The 16,190-nt window shown below is 42.5% G+C and overlaps 1 protein-coding gene across 1 annotated transcript; it reads left to right on the top strand.

Annotated features, from left to right (window-relative positions):
- Positions 1 to 10,051: 10,051 nt before the first annotated feature.
- On the top strand, positions 10,052 to 15,234 carry SLITRK2 (SLIT and NTRK like family member 2). The gene is made up of 2 exons (XM_069867560.1): positions 10,052 to 10,148; positions 10,488 to 15,234. Exon 2 carries the CDS (start codon positions 10,531 to 10,533, stop codon positions 13,102 to 13,104), a length of 2,574 nt encoding a protein of 857 aa, XP_069723661.1. The 5' UTR covers positions 10,052 to 10,148; positions 10,488 to 10,530; the 3' UTR covers positions 13,105 to 15,234.
- The last annotated feature ends 956 nt before the right edge of the window (positions 15,235 to 16,190 follow it).

The following is a 16,190-nucleotide window of genomic DNA, read 5'->3' as shown; positions in this document are numbered from 1 at the left end:
CATAAACACCCCACAATGGAGAAGCTGTTTTGCTGTCATCCCAAGGAAGCATCTATTTGCAAAGTATGTGGCAATATCAAAGAGCTCTCTATTGATTAAATTCTGTAAATAAAATTGCGCTACTTATCATATGCCGTTTGCAAAAATGCCAATCATTATAATACTCACATAAGCATACTGTGTCTTCCCCCTGAACTCGTTAGATTTATTACTGAGACTCTATCTGGAGCTGCCTACATGCGGAAAAAATATCCTTCAGATAACACATTAACATTCATAACCAGTATTTAAATCTATGCATGGTGCCATCTCAAAAGATAAGGGTCTTGTCAGCATTTCCAGTATAAGTCTCATTTCAGGGGACAGAGGGAGGGAATGGCAACACTGTATTTCTGCTACTTTAAATGACACCAGCAAGAAGCCTGACATACAAGCTGTCGATCTAATTGCACCTATCTTTCAGAGATAGGTACATCTTTCACCTCCCCATTCAGTTTAAAAAATAGTGAAATTCTCAGTACATCATTGTGAACTACCTGGCAAGTCCTACCATTCTGCTTGGGCCCACAACAACCCACACAATTATAATTCTAGATCTAAACCTTAAAATTAAAGAAGCTTTTAAGGTATTGAACAAAAATGATATGATCACTTTCTCACAGGTTTAGTTGCACTCTAGAAGAAAGAAGCAGATAAGCAAAACAATAGGTTACAATACAACAACGAAGGCTTGGTGCATGACTCATGTTATTAGATGTTCCTGCAGTACAAAACACTAACAATACTGAATACAAAAGTTAATGACAAAAAAAAGGTAGAAAATAACAACCAAAAATGCTGTTGGGGGGAGAAATTTGAAGGTGCAATGCATCTGCCTTTGAGCTCAATTCTGCTACAGAAACAATACAAGCTGTGATTTGCAAAATAAGACCTGTAGGCTGTTGATGTTAAAGTGTTCTGTCAAAAGAACAGATATTTCTATTAGTAAAGAAAAAATATTATCAAAAGTAAACAAGCAGTCGCCATAAGGAGAGGCTTCAGAAAGCCTCAACAGCTTTAAAAATGAAAGTATTGCAATGCTTATAGTTGTGATGATCAGGACCACTGACTAGTTCATAGGCAAATAACTATATAAAGGAATGATCTCACCCTATATAATTCCAAGTGCATTAGTGTCACCAGCTAGAAAGAATAAAGCTGAACACTTCTATCTGCAAAAGCAACAGCAAGATTTCTAGTTAGAAAGCTCAAGTGCTAACCAGTATAGTGGCTGCAAAGCAAAAACCCTCTGGAGAAAACATCTCCACAAATTACTAGTTTTGCCCACAGTTTTCAAGATTCCAAGTCAGAATTGATTACCAAAGGTGACTAAGCTGTCCTCTTCTTCTAGCAGCTTCACTTGCTCCTCAGTTATGAAGTGGACATTAAAATCTCCTGCTGTGCAAAGGATTTTATTGCTTTACAGGAAAAAAGACTGCTAGATGGTAAAAAAAAATGCCATACAACGTATGGGCAATTAATCATAAATTATATACTTTGTAATGGAAAGAAATGCCACAAGTGTTATGGAATGCACACACATACTTTAGATCAAGGCCAAATGTTTACTCCCTCTTGCCAAAGCTGTTCCACTTCATTTGGAATCTAACAGACCAGAAAGACACCACACAAAAACCAAGATCCCACACATGTGGCAGTTAGGACATATACTTACCCACTGATTGTTCAACATGTTCAGGTATCTCCTGGCATCTCCTGATATTTAGGCTAGAAGGGAGCTGACTAAGTATCTTCAGCATCCTGAACTGGAATGACTACAATATAAAGTAGAAGTGTTATCGTTACTTCTTCCCTTCTCGCTGTCCTTTCAGTTAATGCACCATGTTTGGCACATCCCTGTTTTGCTTTGAAATGAGTCTATCGAGACAGAGATGGCTCTGAGGATGCCCAGGAAAACACCTTCAAGCCCAGGAAAACTGTAATGCTAAAAATTGAGATATCAAGCGATTCTAAGCACCATCAGAATTTGATCACTGTCAACAGGGGAACAGATTCTGGGTACGTCTCCTTTCTACCTCAACACCTAAATCTCACCATAAAATGTCTTAATAGATGTTCAAGATTTGTGTGTGTTTGTGCATAACTCCCCAGAGTAGAAGTCAGCTGAAATACTGGGCCCACTAAGTAAAAGAGAGATTTGTCAAGGTCTAGGTCAGTTCTAGGTCAGGATTTTATCGTGCCTTCTGCAATAACAACTCAGGGAGCTACTTCAGATGCCAAATAAATTTTAAGGTTTCCCTGGAGTTTGGAATTCTTTATTCTAAATGATCCTCCTCAACATATTAATGCAACCACCATTCTTGTAAGTTCTTATTGTCCCATCAATTTCTTTCCATGCCACTTTGAGTCATATATCACGCTTCAAAGTCATTTGTAACCGATCAGCCTCCACAAAGAGAAACATTATAGAGTATTTTTCAGGTAAATGATTACTGCACAGAGACAGCAAAGCTTCTGGTTAAAGTAACGTGGGAAATATTACAGGAAAGTAGAGAATATTTTTCTTTAGTTAAAAAAAGTACATATTTCTCAGTCTTAAATTTCCTACCCTGAAAAATCAGAACAGAGACTTTCATCACCAAAGCAAAACTACCATTATTTTTGTTGTTGTTGTTATACCTTATTTTCAGAGGTAAACTGCTGGCTTTTTCAGTGTAATTTCTCCTTTCCTATGGATTCGAGGTGGTCTCTTGGCCTGCACCGTGTTGAAAGACCAGCCATAAACTAGTTTCACCTCTGACACCAGAAACGACTCAGTCTTGCAACTTCTTTTGCACCTACATAACTTTCACAGTAAAATATCGTATTGAACCTATGCAGAAACAAGATGTTGAAACAGCCCTTCAAATAATGGTGAGTGTCGGATCTGAAATGAAAACAGTTTCAAACTACAGGGCTATTCCAAACCATTATTACTTGATACTGCAGAAGCCTACAAACGTGAAGGCAAATGCTTAAGAACATATCTCCCTCCCTGCTCCTTACAGGCAACTGGGTGAGCAACCAAAACACAAATTTACAGTTTTGAACCAAACTACGATGTGGATCTTTCTGATAGACAGTGGTGGACGATGCCAGGTTGCAAACTGTCTTCTGGTTGGGACAATTCTCAGTCACTTACTTCCACTGAAAAAGTGGGGAACTAAAATCTCTATTGAATGATAGAACGATAGAACGTTTCGGGTTGGAAGGGAGCATCCAGTCCAAGCCCCCTGCAGGAGCAGGGTCATTTTCAACTTGATCAGGCCTTTTATCAAATCTGGTTCAAAATATTTGTTAGGGAAGGGGACCTTGACTGACAGCCAGACACATACACATAGTGTGCACATACGTAAAGCACCTTCACATTTCTGCTAGAAATCAGGTTTAAAACACAAAAGTCAATGACTGCCCAAATTTGTATTCAGTCAGCAACTGTTCCCAAACATCTCAATGGAATGAACTTAATGGGAGGAAATTTTGGGAACAAGGAGTCTGAAAAATATACTGGTTGGGTTTTTTTTTTTCCTACTCATCTCATTTTTTTTCTGGAGCAAAATCAGCAATATGTGACCTCTGTGCATAATGACAACTCAATGACACGGCTCTCATTCTGAATGTAGAATATGAAATGCTCACCGTGAATTGCTCAAAAATAATCCTCAGGCCATGATTATTCATAGAAATTATTTGGTGAGTAATTTCAATTAAATAAATTCAAAGAATCAAGAAAAAGAGGCTAAAGTAATAGAATGCATTATTTATGATGAATAATTCATTTAGAGGAACTTTCCTCCCCACACCATTGCAGAAAACCAGCTCAAGGGCAGGGCACTTTAGTCCCAGTTAAGCCCTGTTTTGAGGTCTTAATTGAGGGCTTTCATGATGAAGCACTCTGGGCTGGCCCTTTGCCCAGGACTGAATTTTACCCACTGCTTTTGCTCCTCACATATTGCTAGATATGTCATTAGCACAGTGGGATTTGGATTCTTTCAACTTTACTTCCACAAAAAAATAATGACATGGAGAAATTTCATTGTTTCTTTCACTTGTAATAAATAAAGGGAAGAAACCTCTCACACCAACCTAACAGACTTTCAACAGTGAACATTCAACTTACCCACACATCAACTGCATTATGCAAATATGAGCCACATTACTAAGGCATGCCCGTTCAGTAAAGCACGGAGACCTGATCATTTCAACAAGACTCTCTGAATGACTAAAAACACTTGCGTAAATTTGTGTTTGAGTGAAAGGACATTTCCAGTTTAAAACATTCACACTACGTAACACAGGTTATGACTCTCAGGAAATCTGAAAAATTTCACTTACAAATGGCAGTCATAAATATTACTGTAGCTACTCACCCATTTGAAAGGAACAATAAATCCATTGTTGTTTTAAGGATGGAAGAAAAATAGATTTTTTTGCTCTTGACGTTCAGCAATGTCATCAGAGAATATCTGTCATCAGGAAGATTCACTTTACTGTCCCTATCAGAGAAAATGATTCATTCACATGATTAAACAAAGCATTTCCAAATATATTTAACCCACTCAATACGATCTAAGTGCATGTTTTTAAGTTAAGCAAAGATCTGATCAAAGATCTGATCTGAATCTCACTGAAATCGGTAGGGGTCCTTCCACTGACACCACAGGGCTTACAGTACTTTGCTGGGTCCTGTGCTACAAGAGGTGTGTCTAGAAAGGGAGAGGAGATTTGTTTTTCTATGCAAGAAAGAAAAAAAATTGGGCTAAATCTAAAATAAAGTACAGCCTTAATTATATAGTGGTGAGTCTGTCAGGATCCCCAGTGCACTTGCTACCTGGGATGCTTTCTGACAGATAGCTTCTATATCACACTTCCTGCTGAAAACAATATTACTGGTATTATAGATCACCAATTTCACTTACTATTTTTAAGAAAATTAGGATTACACATTAATGGTACAACGAATCGGAAACTCATAGTTTTTCTGCCACGTTTTGCACCACCAGTGTAAAATCATGCTCTGCTGTTACAAAACAGATCACCCCATATATACTGAAACAACTCATGGTGAAGTTTCTTTGCAAAAATGTTATCTTGAAACTAGATAACGGGTTTCAACAATGTGTATCCTTGGCCAGGATCTGAGTCCTTGCAGGCAGCAACTGAAGGAAGAATTTCAAAGCATGTTGATTTCAAGTCATAGTTCTTTTAAATTAGTTTGTTTCCACAGGAGGTAGTCATGAAGAGTCAGTAAACAATATTCTGAAGTAGCCCATGGCCCTCCAGAAGCTTGAACGGCTGTGGGAAATGGAGCTAAAAAATGCATGTGGAAACCAAGGAAGTTCATTACAGGCACTAGCAAAGGCCATTACTGACTGCCAGCAAAAAACAATTCAGTAGAACCACACATTCAGAAGCCACTGTCAGTCAGCAGTGCCCATCCACCCACAGACTGGCACATCCACTGGCTCTCCTTCCATGGACACTTAGTCACAAACACTTCTCTGCCTCTTGCGGGCATACATCACACTAGTTTGCTGCTGCTGGGCAGCACAGGTGAGCAGGGATGGATGCCAGGGCCATGCAGGGCTGAGCCTGCCAGTTCTTTCCTCTTGTCTTTCAGGCTCGCTCTCCTTCACTCACCCTTTGCTTGCCCTTTGCCCAAAGAAAGCAAGGGAATGCTAGAGCCTCCTCTTTGACTTTCTCCTTTCCAGCATACATTTGAGTGCTGCTGGACAAGATAAAAACTTGGATTACAAGTAACAATAACTTTGCATGCTGCTCAGTGCTAAATCTGGAAACTGTTTATTACTTTTAAGTGAGGCACAAAATTATTCCTCTTACAGTACAGGAAAGATTCTAAAAACATTTATACTCAGAGAGGGAGAATGTCTCCAGCTACAATGGGCACACATACACACACGGGCACACAGAAAAAAGTCCCCTTGGAAAGCAAGAATACAGGGTGCTCATCGAATAGTAATGATGATTATCTCAAAATCCTAAAAGCTGACATGGAATAGGCATGTCATATGCAGTTCAGGATCACAGGATGAGGAACACATGAGATCACTAAATACCTAAGTTTACAAATTCCCATCGTTTCACCACATCACTCATGATGTTTTGTTCAAAACAACCAAATTGACATCTATTTATACTACATGAATAAATCCTTCCTCTCCTGCCACCAGCACCCAGGCTACCTTGATATTTTCTAATGATCAGTAAAACATAAACTCGGCCCTCTATCTGATTCACAGATTCTTGCTTAGTTCCTTGCTGCATTCTTTTCTTTATCGCACGCGACTTGGTGGATATGTTTCTTCCTTTTTCATTTATACACAAAGAAACAGAAAAGGATAAACTGATAGGTAAAGATATGTAAAGTGTTTTACCATCTATTTGCAAATACAATGTGCAGAAAGAAATCTATCTCCACATTTCCACATTTATTCTGCTCCTAGATATTTACTCTCACAGAAGGACAACAGCATGATGTGCAATAGGCAGGAAAGGTACCGATCTGTGCCAAATTTTATGTGCTTGCGTTTCATGCCATGATCTGGTTTTTTTTTCCCTGTCAGCAGACAAAGTAGTGGCTTTAGGACCATGCAGGAGCCAAGAGCTGCACTGGTGTAGGTACCAGCACAGGACTAACAGGCAATCTGAAGTTGGTTAAGGCTAGCATCAAGCAAATATTTAGCTCATCCTTGCTCTGCAGCAGCCTGAGAGTGCCCCCTTGGGAAACAGGTACAGGATAATTAAGAGCTTTTAAACCAGCAGGTAAGGATTTTACAAGGATAAAAATTTAAAACTGAAGGTAGCCAGATGTGGTGTTGCAGAGAAAGCACATTTTTTCACTTGTGGGAGATGAAAGCTACTGGAACAATTCCCCAAACATGAGGGCAGATTTTAATCACAGACAATTGTTAAAATATGGCTGGATATGTCATTGGTTTTTCAGGTTTTCTGGCTTATTTTTCTTTTTCCTAGGAAGTATGATCTAGTTTAAACAGGAATTAATTCCAATTCAGCTGATGGCCTGGGTTATGCAGGATACTAAAGCCACAATGGTTCCCTGAAGCCTTATAACCTATGAATCTGTAAATGTATGCATCTGTACCCAGTCTTCATAACTTTGCTCAAAAACGGAGGATGAGGGAACACAGCAAATACTTGGGGAAAAAAAAGAAACCTTTACAATGCTTACAAATCAGGCGTAACACTGAGTTTTCCCAAACCCTCACAGGCTGCTGTATCAATGTGCCTGCTGGCTTTCTAATCCTGGAGGCTCCCAGATAGTCAGAACCTGAAAATGTTCCTGCATTCAACATGCCAAAAAAAAAAAAAAAAAGGCAGTAAAATGGGTGGGGGGAAAAAAAAAAAATCTGTTCTTCTGTACTCTGTGTTTTTAATTGAAGGGATTATAAAACACTTCAGGCATGCTGAGATATCATGACTTTGTTCCTAAATAAAAAGCTGTAGCTGTATTTTTTTAAAAAAATCCTTGTTCCTCCTCCTACAACAGCGGTTATTATATGCATGTATTTGCAGTGTAATAGAATCAGTATCATCTCTGTGTCTTATTACTGTTGCAATCCTCTAACATGCTGTTCTTTCCATCCCACATGAATCTCATAATTACTGCTGAGGCATGCCATGCGTACACTTTCTTTGCCCAGGCAGCATCAGCAGTTACCACAAACACATTTCCTACGTACTAGTAAACACAGGCAAGTGGGACAGTCTATATTGTCCCATGAGCCAATTCCAGGACACGATTCTTGCTCACCAGAAAGCTGCACATCACTAAAACTCATGGACATGAAACAAATGCATGCTGTGAGATGAGAGAAAAACACACTGGATTTACTTCTGCCTACAGCTTTTGCCACGTGTTGGAGCAAGCCCTGTGAGTGCTGGCAATGCTGTGCAGGGCTGCTCAGGTGAGACGCATTGAAGATAGGTCACAGGTGTGTGACTCTGTGCATGTCACTGTGGGTAGGTGTGTGTATCAATATGCCCCCTTCAGGAAAAAAAAATAAATAAAAAAGACAGGGAAAAAAACCAAACCCAAAAACCAAAAAAACTCAACCTGGGTCTATTTTTACCTTCAGGCTTATGCCCCTAGACTATGTTACAAAGACCTGGAAATAAGATTGGCTATGTTCTCTACCTAGTTCAGTTTTGTTCCCCAAACACCATACTCTAACTTTTAAAGCAGAAAACAAGAACTAAATCTGGCAGAAAAATAATCTGGCTGTTCATGTAGCAGCGGTATAAAACCCCATATCTGCTACATACATCTTTTCTGATCTTAGCAATTTTTGCTCCTGTATTCAGCTGGACAAAGAGATCTAGAAATGGAGCAGCTCTGAGAGCATTTCAGAATCCCAGTCTTGCTGAAATTCATGCCGCACCACACCAAACGCGCGCTCCAGTGCAGGATGATCCTACTTTTTCCCACATCTTCAAATTGTAAGTAGGGAAGTTGCAGCTGCTCCAATCCCGAATGCAAACTCCAGCACTATTGCTGCCCAGCAGCACTGCAAAGGCATCTGTGCTGACTGCTGCAGGATGCTGCTACCGTCTCTGATTTCAAGCCCCTCATAAGAGGAAACAATATATTTCTGCTGCTCCTAAAATGCGGGACCTGAGAGTTTATGGCTAAAAGAATAGCACAGGTGACAGTGCTACTGTTGGCAGCAAACCTGTGTTCTAAAGCCTAGGTGAAGTGCATATAGATCCCTATAAAAACCTGGTAACAGTGCACCCAGCCATATTAGCACTTTAAAAACTCATTGTGGAGTGGCTTTATTCCCCCTCACAGTGTGAACCTAAAGTTTTGCTTTCCAAACAGAGATCAAGAGCAGCCACCCTTCCCCATCAAACAGATCCGTGTCCAGTGCATAGTGCTTAACTCACAACAACCCACATCCAGCACCTTGTTCTTCCCAAAAGCAGCCAAAGGCTGTTCCCAAGACACAGCGATTTGGCAGCAGGACTCGTCGAGCCGGTGTGAGCGATCACGTCAGACGGGGTCTTTGCTGCTCAGCACTCGGGGGAGGCGTCCAGATCGTGAAGGGATTCAGGCTATTACCTGCCAGCCCGGTTCGATGGAAGGCGGTGAACTTCCCAGAGCGTGTAGGAATCCCTAACGCACCAGGAGCTGCTGCAGGCGGGCTGGGGGAGAAGGGCTGATGCCGGAGCCAGGCTTTGCAGCACCCCTGCTCCCAGAGCCGGACTGGGGGGGGGGGGGAGTGTGTTCTGTGAGTGTGCACAGTGAGTGTGTGTGTGCTCTGGGTGTGCACAGAGCATGTGTGTGTGTGCACAGTGCACGTGTGAGTGCTCTGAGTGCGCTCTGAGTGTGCACAGTGCATGTGTGAGTGTTCTGGTTGTGCACAGTGCATGTGTGCGTGCTCCAAGTGTTCTGTGTGTGTGCACAGTGCACAGTGTGAGCCTGCTGAGTGTGCACAGTGCACGTGTGTGTCCTGAGGGGGCTCTGTGTGTGCCCAGTGCCTGTGTGTGCGCTCCGAGTGTGCTCTGTGTGTGTGTGCACAGCGCTCCTACGTGTGTCCGCGTGTGCGGTCCCCTCACGCCTCCCGGCTGGCTGCTACCGAAGAAGCCGCTCGACAGCTCTCAAATTCCGCAGCCACGGATTTAGGGACTCGGGGCCAAGCCCACTCGGGACGCAGGTAAAGGCGCTCGTTACCTTACCGCACCGCCCGGCTCCGGGTCCCCGCGCCGTCCCGGGTGTCCGAGAGGCCGCGCCGGGGGGTGAGAGGCCGAGCTGGGAAGGAGGGGGAAGGGGTGGGGGGGGTGGGAAAAAGCGTGTCCCCCCCGCCCCTGGCGTGACGTCACGGCGGCCCCGCGCGGGGCAAAAGGCGCGCGCCGCGCCCCCCCCTGCTCAGAGCCGCCCGCGCTCCCGCAGCGGCGCCGCCGCCGCCGCTCCGAGCGCCTTGGGGACGGGGACAGGGACGGGGTCGGCGGCGCCTCGCTCGGCTCCTCCTGAGGTTCCTCCTGAGGCGCGAGGCGGGCGATGCCTCTCGCCGCCGGGCGCCTGGGTCCCGGGGCGCGGCGGCGCTCGGCCCCTGCTGCCCCGAGAGCAGGTAGGGGGTGCGGGCAGCGGGGAAGGGGGGCGGCGAGCGGGGATGCCTCCGCCCCCGGGTCGAAACGCGGACTGGCCGGGAGTGGGGCTGGTGGCGGGGGGGAGGCTCGGGGATCGGTGGGGCTTCTCCCACGGCAGCTCCGTAGCCGCTTTCCGGGAAGAAAAAGGAGGAGGGAGCGTTTTAGAGGAGTTTGGCAAGTCGCTGTCTTGCTGCTCTCCCTCCTTTCCCACCCTCGCGACCTGCTGTGCTTCCCCCTCTCCGCGCCCCCCCTCCTCCAACCTCTGCTCTCGATGGTTTTCACTGGGGGTTTCTTCTTTCTCTCCTCACCTGTCTCGTAAGGTTTGACTGTAGGTGCCGAAGCAGGGACTGACAGCGCTTAAAGATGCTGAAGGGTGTTTGGTTGCTCAGTTTGTTAACAGTGGCTGGGATCTCACAGACGGAGAGTCGCAAACCTGCCAAAGACATTTGCAGCAAAAGCCGCTGCCCTTGTGAGGAGAAGGAGAACGTGCTGAACATTAATTGTGAAAACAAAGGATTTACGACCGTCAGCCTCCTCCTTCCACCGCCCTCCAAGATCTACCAGCTGTTTCTCAATGGGAATGCGCTGACCCGCCTGTTCCCCAATGAGTTTGTCAACTACTCCAATGCCGTGACCCTCCACTTGGGCAACAACGACATGCAGGAGATCCGCACCGGGGCCTTCAGTGGCCTTCGCACCCTCAAGAGGCTGCACCTCAATAACAACAAGCTGGAAGTTCTGAAGGAGGACACGTTCCTGGGCTTGGAGAGCCTGGAGTACCTGCAGGCCGATTACAATTATATCAGCGCTATTGAGGCAGGGGCCTTCAGCAAGCTAAACAAGCTCAAGGTGCTGATTCTCAATGACAACCTCCTGCTGTCCTTACCTAGCAATGTCTTCCGCTTCGTGCTTCTCACTCACTTGGATCTGCGGGGGAACCGGCTGAAGATGATGCCTTTTGCTGGCGTGCTGGAGCACATTGGAGGTATCATGGAAATCCAGCTGGAGGAAAATCCTTGGAACTGCACCTGCGACTTGCTGCCACTCAAGGCTTGGCTGGACACCATCACCGTATTCGTGGGTGAGATAGTCTGCGAAACCCCCTTCAGGCTTCATGGGAAAGACGTGACCCAGCTCACCAGACAAGATCTCTGCCCTAGGAAAAGCTCCAGTGATTCAAACCAGAGGGAAAAACACCCTGTCCTCTCAGACCCACACATCTCAAGGCTATCACCCACAGCCAACTCTGCCATAAATCCTACCAGAGCTCCAAAAGCCAGCCGTCCACCCAAAACCAGAAACCGCCCCACACCCCGTGTCACTGTGTCAAAAGACAGACAAATATTTGGACCTATCATGGTTTACCAGACAAAGTCTCCAATGCCCATCACCTGCCCAGCTGGCTGTATCTGTACTTCACAGAGCTCTGACAATGGGTTAAACGTGAACTGCCAAGAGAAAAAGATAAGTAACATCTCCGATCTCCACCCTAAGCCAACCAGTCCAAAGAAACTTTACCTTACCAGTAACTATCTGCAAGTCATTTATAGAACCGATCTCGTAGAGTACAGCTCTCTGGATTTGTTACATCTAGGAAATAACAGAATTGCAGTGATACAAGAAGGTGCCTTTACAAACCTCACAAGTTTACGTAGACTTTATCTTAATGGCAACTACCTGGAGATTCTGTACCCATCAATGTTTGATGGGCTGCACAGCCTGCAATATCTCTACCTAGAGTACAATGTCATTAAGGAGATCCTGCCACGCACCTTTGATGCTCTGAGTAATCTTCATCTGTTATTTCTCAATAACAACTTGCTCAGATCCTTGCCTGACAAAGTCTTTGGCGGCACTTCACTTACCAGACTCAACCTTAGAAACAACCATTTCTCACACCTGCCTGTGAGAGGAGTCTTGGACCAGCTGTCAGCTCTCATTCAGATAGACCTCCAGGAGAACCCTTGGGACTGCACGTGTGACATCCTGGGGCTGAGGAACTGGATAGAGCAAGTCACTGACCAGAACAAACAGCAGTCAAATCCCCCTGTAGTTATCAATGAAGTTGTATGTGAGTCTCCCACCAAGTATTCTGGACAGCATCTGAAATTCCTGAGCAAAGAAGCCATCTGCCCAGAGAACCCTAACTTGTCAGATTCTTCTCTCTTCTCTATGAACCAGAACACAGATACACCCCATCTCCTTGGTGTCTCGCCCAGCTCCTACCCAGAAATGCACACTGAAGTTCCACTGTCTGTCTTAATTTTAGGCTTGCTGGTGGTGTTTATTTTGTCAGTCTGTTTTGGGGCAGGCCTGTTTGTCTTTGTCCTTAAGCGCCGGAAGGGGGTGCAAAGCATGCCCAGCAGTGCAAACAACTTAGACATAAGTTCATTTCAGCTCCAGTATGGGTCTTACAACACTGAGACCCATGATAAAACTGAAGGACACGTTTATAACTACATTCCCCCTCCTGTTGGACAGATGTGCCAAAACCCAATCTACATGCAAAAGGAAGGGGATCCAGTTGCCTATTACAGGAATCTCCATGAGTTTAGCTATAGCAGTCTTGACCACAAAAAGGAAGACCCCACCAGTCTCGCATTTACAATCAGTGCAGCTGAATTACTGGAAAAGCAAACCTCGCCAAGGGAACCAGAGCTTCTGTATCAAAATATTGCAGAAAGGGTCAAGGAACTCCCCTCCGGAGGTTTAGTTCATTATAACTTTTGCACCTTACCCAAAAGGCAGTTTGCCCCTTCATATGAATCAAGACGCCAAAACCAGGACAGGATAAATAAAACTGTTTTATATGGAACACCCAGGAAATATTTTGCAGAACAGTCTAAACCTGAACATCCTTTACTCCAAGGAAAGCTACAAACAGAACCAGACTACCTCGAAGTTCTGGAGAAACAAACTGCCATCAGTCAGCTGTGAGGGGGGAGGTGGGAGACAGGAAAATTTTTGAATGGGCTCAGCATCACATTTGATTGAGTCTGAACTTGGTGCTGATGTCATCTATCGCATTCCCAATATTTCCACTTTTTAAATTAGAGAGGGAGCGAGAGAGAAACAGAACCCTTACAGCATAGCAGGGATATGGTGTTGGATTTGCAACATTCCCTTTAAGTTATTTCTACATCTCTCTCCTTTTAACCCTTCTGTAGGAACTGTCACTGCAAATGTATGTTTCTGTAATAGATCTTGCATAATTGTTTTTGATTTGGAAGGAAGTGAAGAAGAGGGTCTTTGGGTTTTCTGTTGGTTATTTTTTTTCTTTGCATTTTGAAGTGGAAACTTAATGTATTAAGTAGAAGATCTCCAAAGATCTTTTTTCCTGGACTATTGACTTTCTTTTGTAAATAATATACAGTACTGCTGTTTCAATTACCAAGTATAGCCACTGGGCGTCACTTTTTTTTGTGTTAAAGTGCCTTTGCACTTTAAGTACATTATTACTTAATTGTTGCTCTTAGCTTTGATAAATTGAACCTATTTTAATGTGTTGTATTTTTGAAATTAAAAAAATTGTAAAATAGATCTATATGTCAGCTGCATTAAATCAGGTTTGATTTATAGGAAAGCTGCCCTCCTTTAAATGAATCTAGTTCTAGAACCTTATAAACTCAAATGTAAATTATTGGGGTATTTTTTCCCTCTAGGTTTGTTTAGAGTGATTCACTGAAATCAACTGAGAGGATTTAGCAATGGACTAGAAGTTATCAAATGCCTCAGCTGGGAGTAACAGCTCATTAATAAAAGACGTTTAACACAATATCATAGTGAATTGAACAATTAATGTCCTTCTTAATATATTGTATTGCAACTCTAACACAGTAATGTTCAGTGGTTTAAGATTATTTTCATACTTAAGAGAACATTACTCACAGTGTTTTATGCATTAAGTTAGGTATTTTTATACATTTTATGACAGAGTTTATATTTGTAACTTTTTTGGACTGAAATTAACGTGTCCTTTTCCTGCCAGATACCCATCTTTTTTATAAGCAGGGACACCAGCAGGGGTCATCCCACACCTCATTAAATTTATTAACATAGAGGCAAATGAACCAATACCAAGGGTAAAATTCAAACCTGCGTTTCTGGAGTCCTCCAAATTAAGCTAGCAGAAATCAGTATATGCATCTCACGTAACTTTCATTAGTCTGAGCTGCGTCAAGTTTTCAGTTTCTGAAGCAAAAGTAATACTGCAATAATTCTAATATACTACAGAAAACTAGTACTATGTTCATTATCTTAAATTTTATAAAATGGTTTAAGTTAACTGAAATCCATTCTCGGTATTGGTTTTCTTAAGCCCATCAGTGAACAAACGCAATAAGCCTTCTCCTTTCCCATTAACTCAGGCCTGGTTTACTTCAAGCTTTACATTCCCACCTTCAATTCACATTTCCTTACTGGAGAATATTGAAACCATTTTTATTAACAAGTATACAGTCAAAGTTTATTAAGCCTTATTAGCTTTTAAATAATTTTTAGATGCAAACATTATTGTGTGATTTAAACAAACAGCCCTTATTTACAACAAAAACAGTTTTGTTTTGTCTATTGTAAATCCTTATGCAACTGGGATGGTGATCTGCATATAAAGTAGGCCAGGCTTTTCAATTCCTTATTAAAGCAATTGATGGAGTCTGAAAGAAGCACACTGTTTCCTTTTCATAAATAGGTTACTGCACATAATAATCCTTTATTATCATGCGGAGATTGAAGTGGCCTCTGCTGACTGATTTTCAGAGCTTTACTATAGTTAATAATACAGTATCTACAACTTTGAGAAATTTTCAGCAATAGCATTTGAGCTATAAATAACTACAATCAATGTTGTTCTAATCAAGGCTTTGCCAAAAGGAAGTTGCTTTATATTTAAGATCTAAAGAGGCTTTGCATGTATATTGCCAGATACATGAGTCATTCAGTAAACTGTCTTCTAATGATTTATGTGACATTTGAGTACATTAATATGCTAACATGTCAGTTCTTTATGTTTAGAGTCCATAGAAGCTATGGCTGTTCACTAGATCCAGTTTAAAACTGAAGTGGTACAATGAACTAGTGAGGAATCAGTCTTCAAAATGGTCTCACTTCATGAAGGAGGCGAAATGGTATCACATTAGTTGAGCCTGGAACATTTGACCAGAATAGCGTCCATCTTTGAATGAGGTACTTGTTTGAAACCTTCCAATGGTGATTGCCTTATGGCTCTTTTCCCTGGGTAATTAAAAGCACTTATTGCTGAAAACCTCGGAAAAGTATAATATTATTTTAAAGTAAAGTTATTAACTCTTTCCAGGTACAATTTCAGTATTGCCCGCAAAACAAGTACCATGTTATATCTGAACCTCTTGCAGCTAAGATATTATTTATTACTCTCTAATGAACCAGAACCAATTACCATTTTTTTCCTCAGAATAATGCTAATTTTTCCTACAAAAACATTTTCAATTTTCTAGTGTTTGCAAACAGCAGAGATAGGGAATTGATTCTTTTAGTAACTTTATCTTATTTATTTTTACTGCTTGTGCCTCAGACTGTCCTAACGTGTTTGCTTTCATAGCACAGCCACATTTTACAGAGGCTGCGATTGTTTTACATTTCCTTATCTTTCCTAGTGGAATCTATTTAGTGACTAGATTTTATTTTGCATCACCAGTACCAGCTTAAGAATCATTATTGCTATAGATCTTTTAGGTTTGGTTTTATGTCTCTCAGCTGACATCTATTAAACAATCCTTTCCATAGAGTGTATAGGTGAGAGAGAAGGAGATTTTTTTCAGTTACGCTTAAAGAGATTTGTTTAGCAGGGAAAGTGTGTTGGCAGCTGCTATGTAAAAGGTTTCTACATTTCTTTAGCTGTGCAGCTCTGGAAGCTGCTGCTTGTTAGGGGACGGCTGCTTGCCTGAGTAATGGCTTGATAATGAGTCTGAAAAAATTTTCCTTCATAGTTTGAAAAGTTGAACTGTGAAAATTATGTAACCAGGTTAACAAATTATTTTTTCTCC

Source organism: Phaenicophaeus curvirostris, chromosome 13 (genome assembly GCF_032191515.1).
Source record: "Phaenicophaeus curvirostris isolate KB17595 chromosome 13, BPBGC_Pcur_1.0, whole genome shotgun sequence".
In the NCBI taxonomy this organism is placed as follows: domain Eukaryota; kingdom Metazoa; phylum Chordata; class Aves; order Cuculiformes; family Cuculidae; genus Phaenicophaeus; species Phaenicophaeus curvirostris.
Note: the sequence above shows the minus strand (reverse complement) of the source record. Positions and strands in the feature narration are given on the sequence as shown.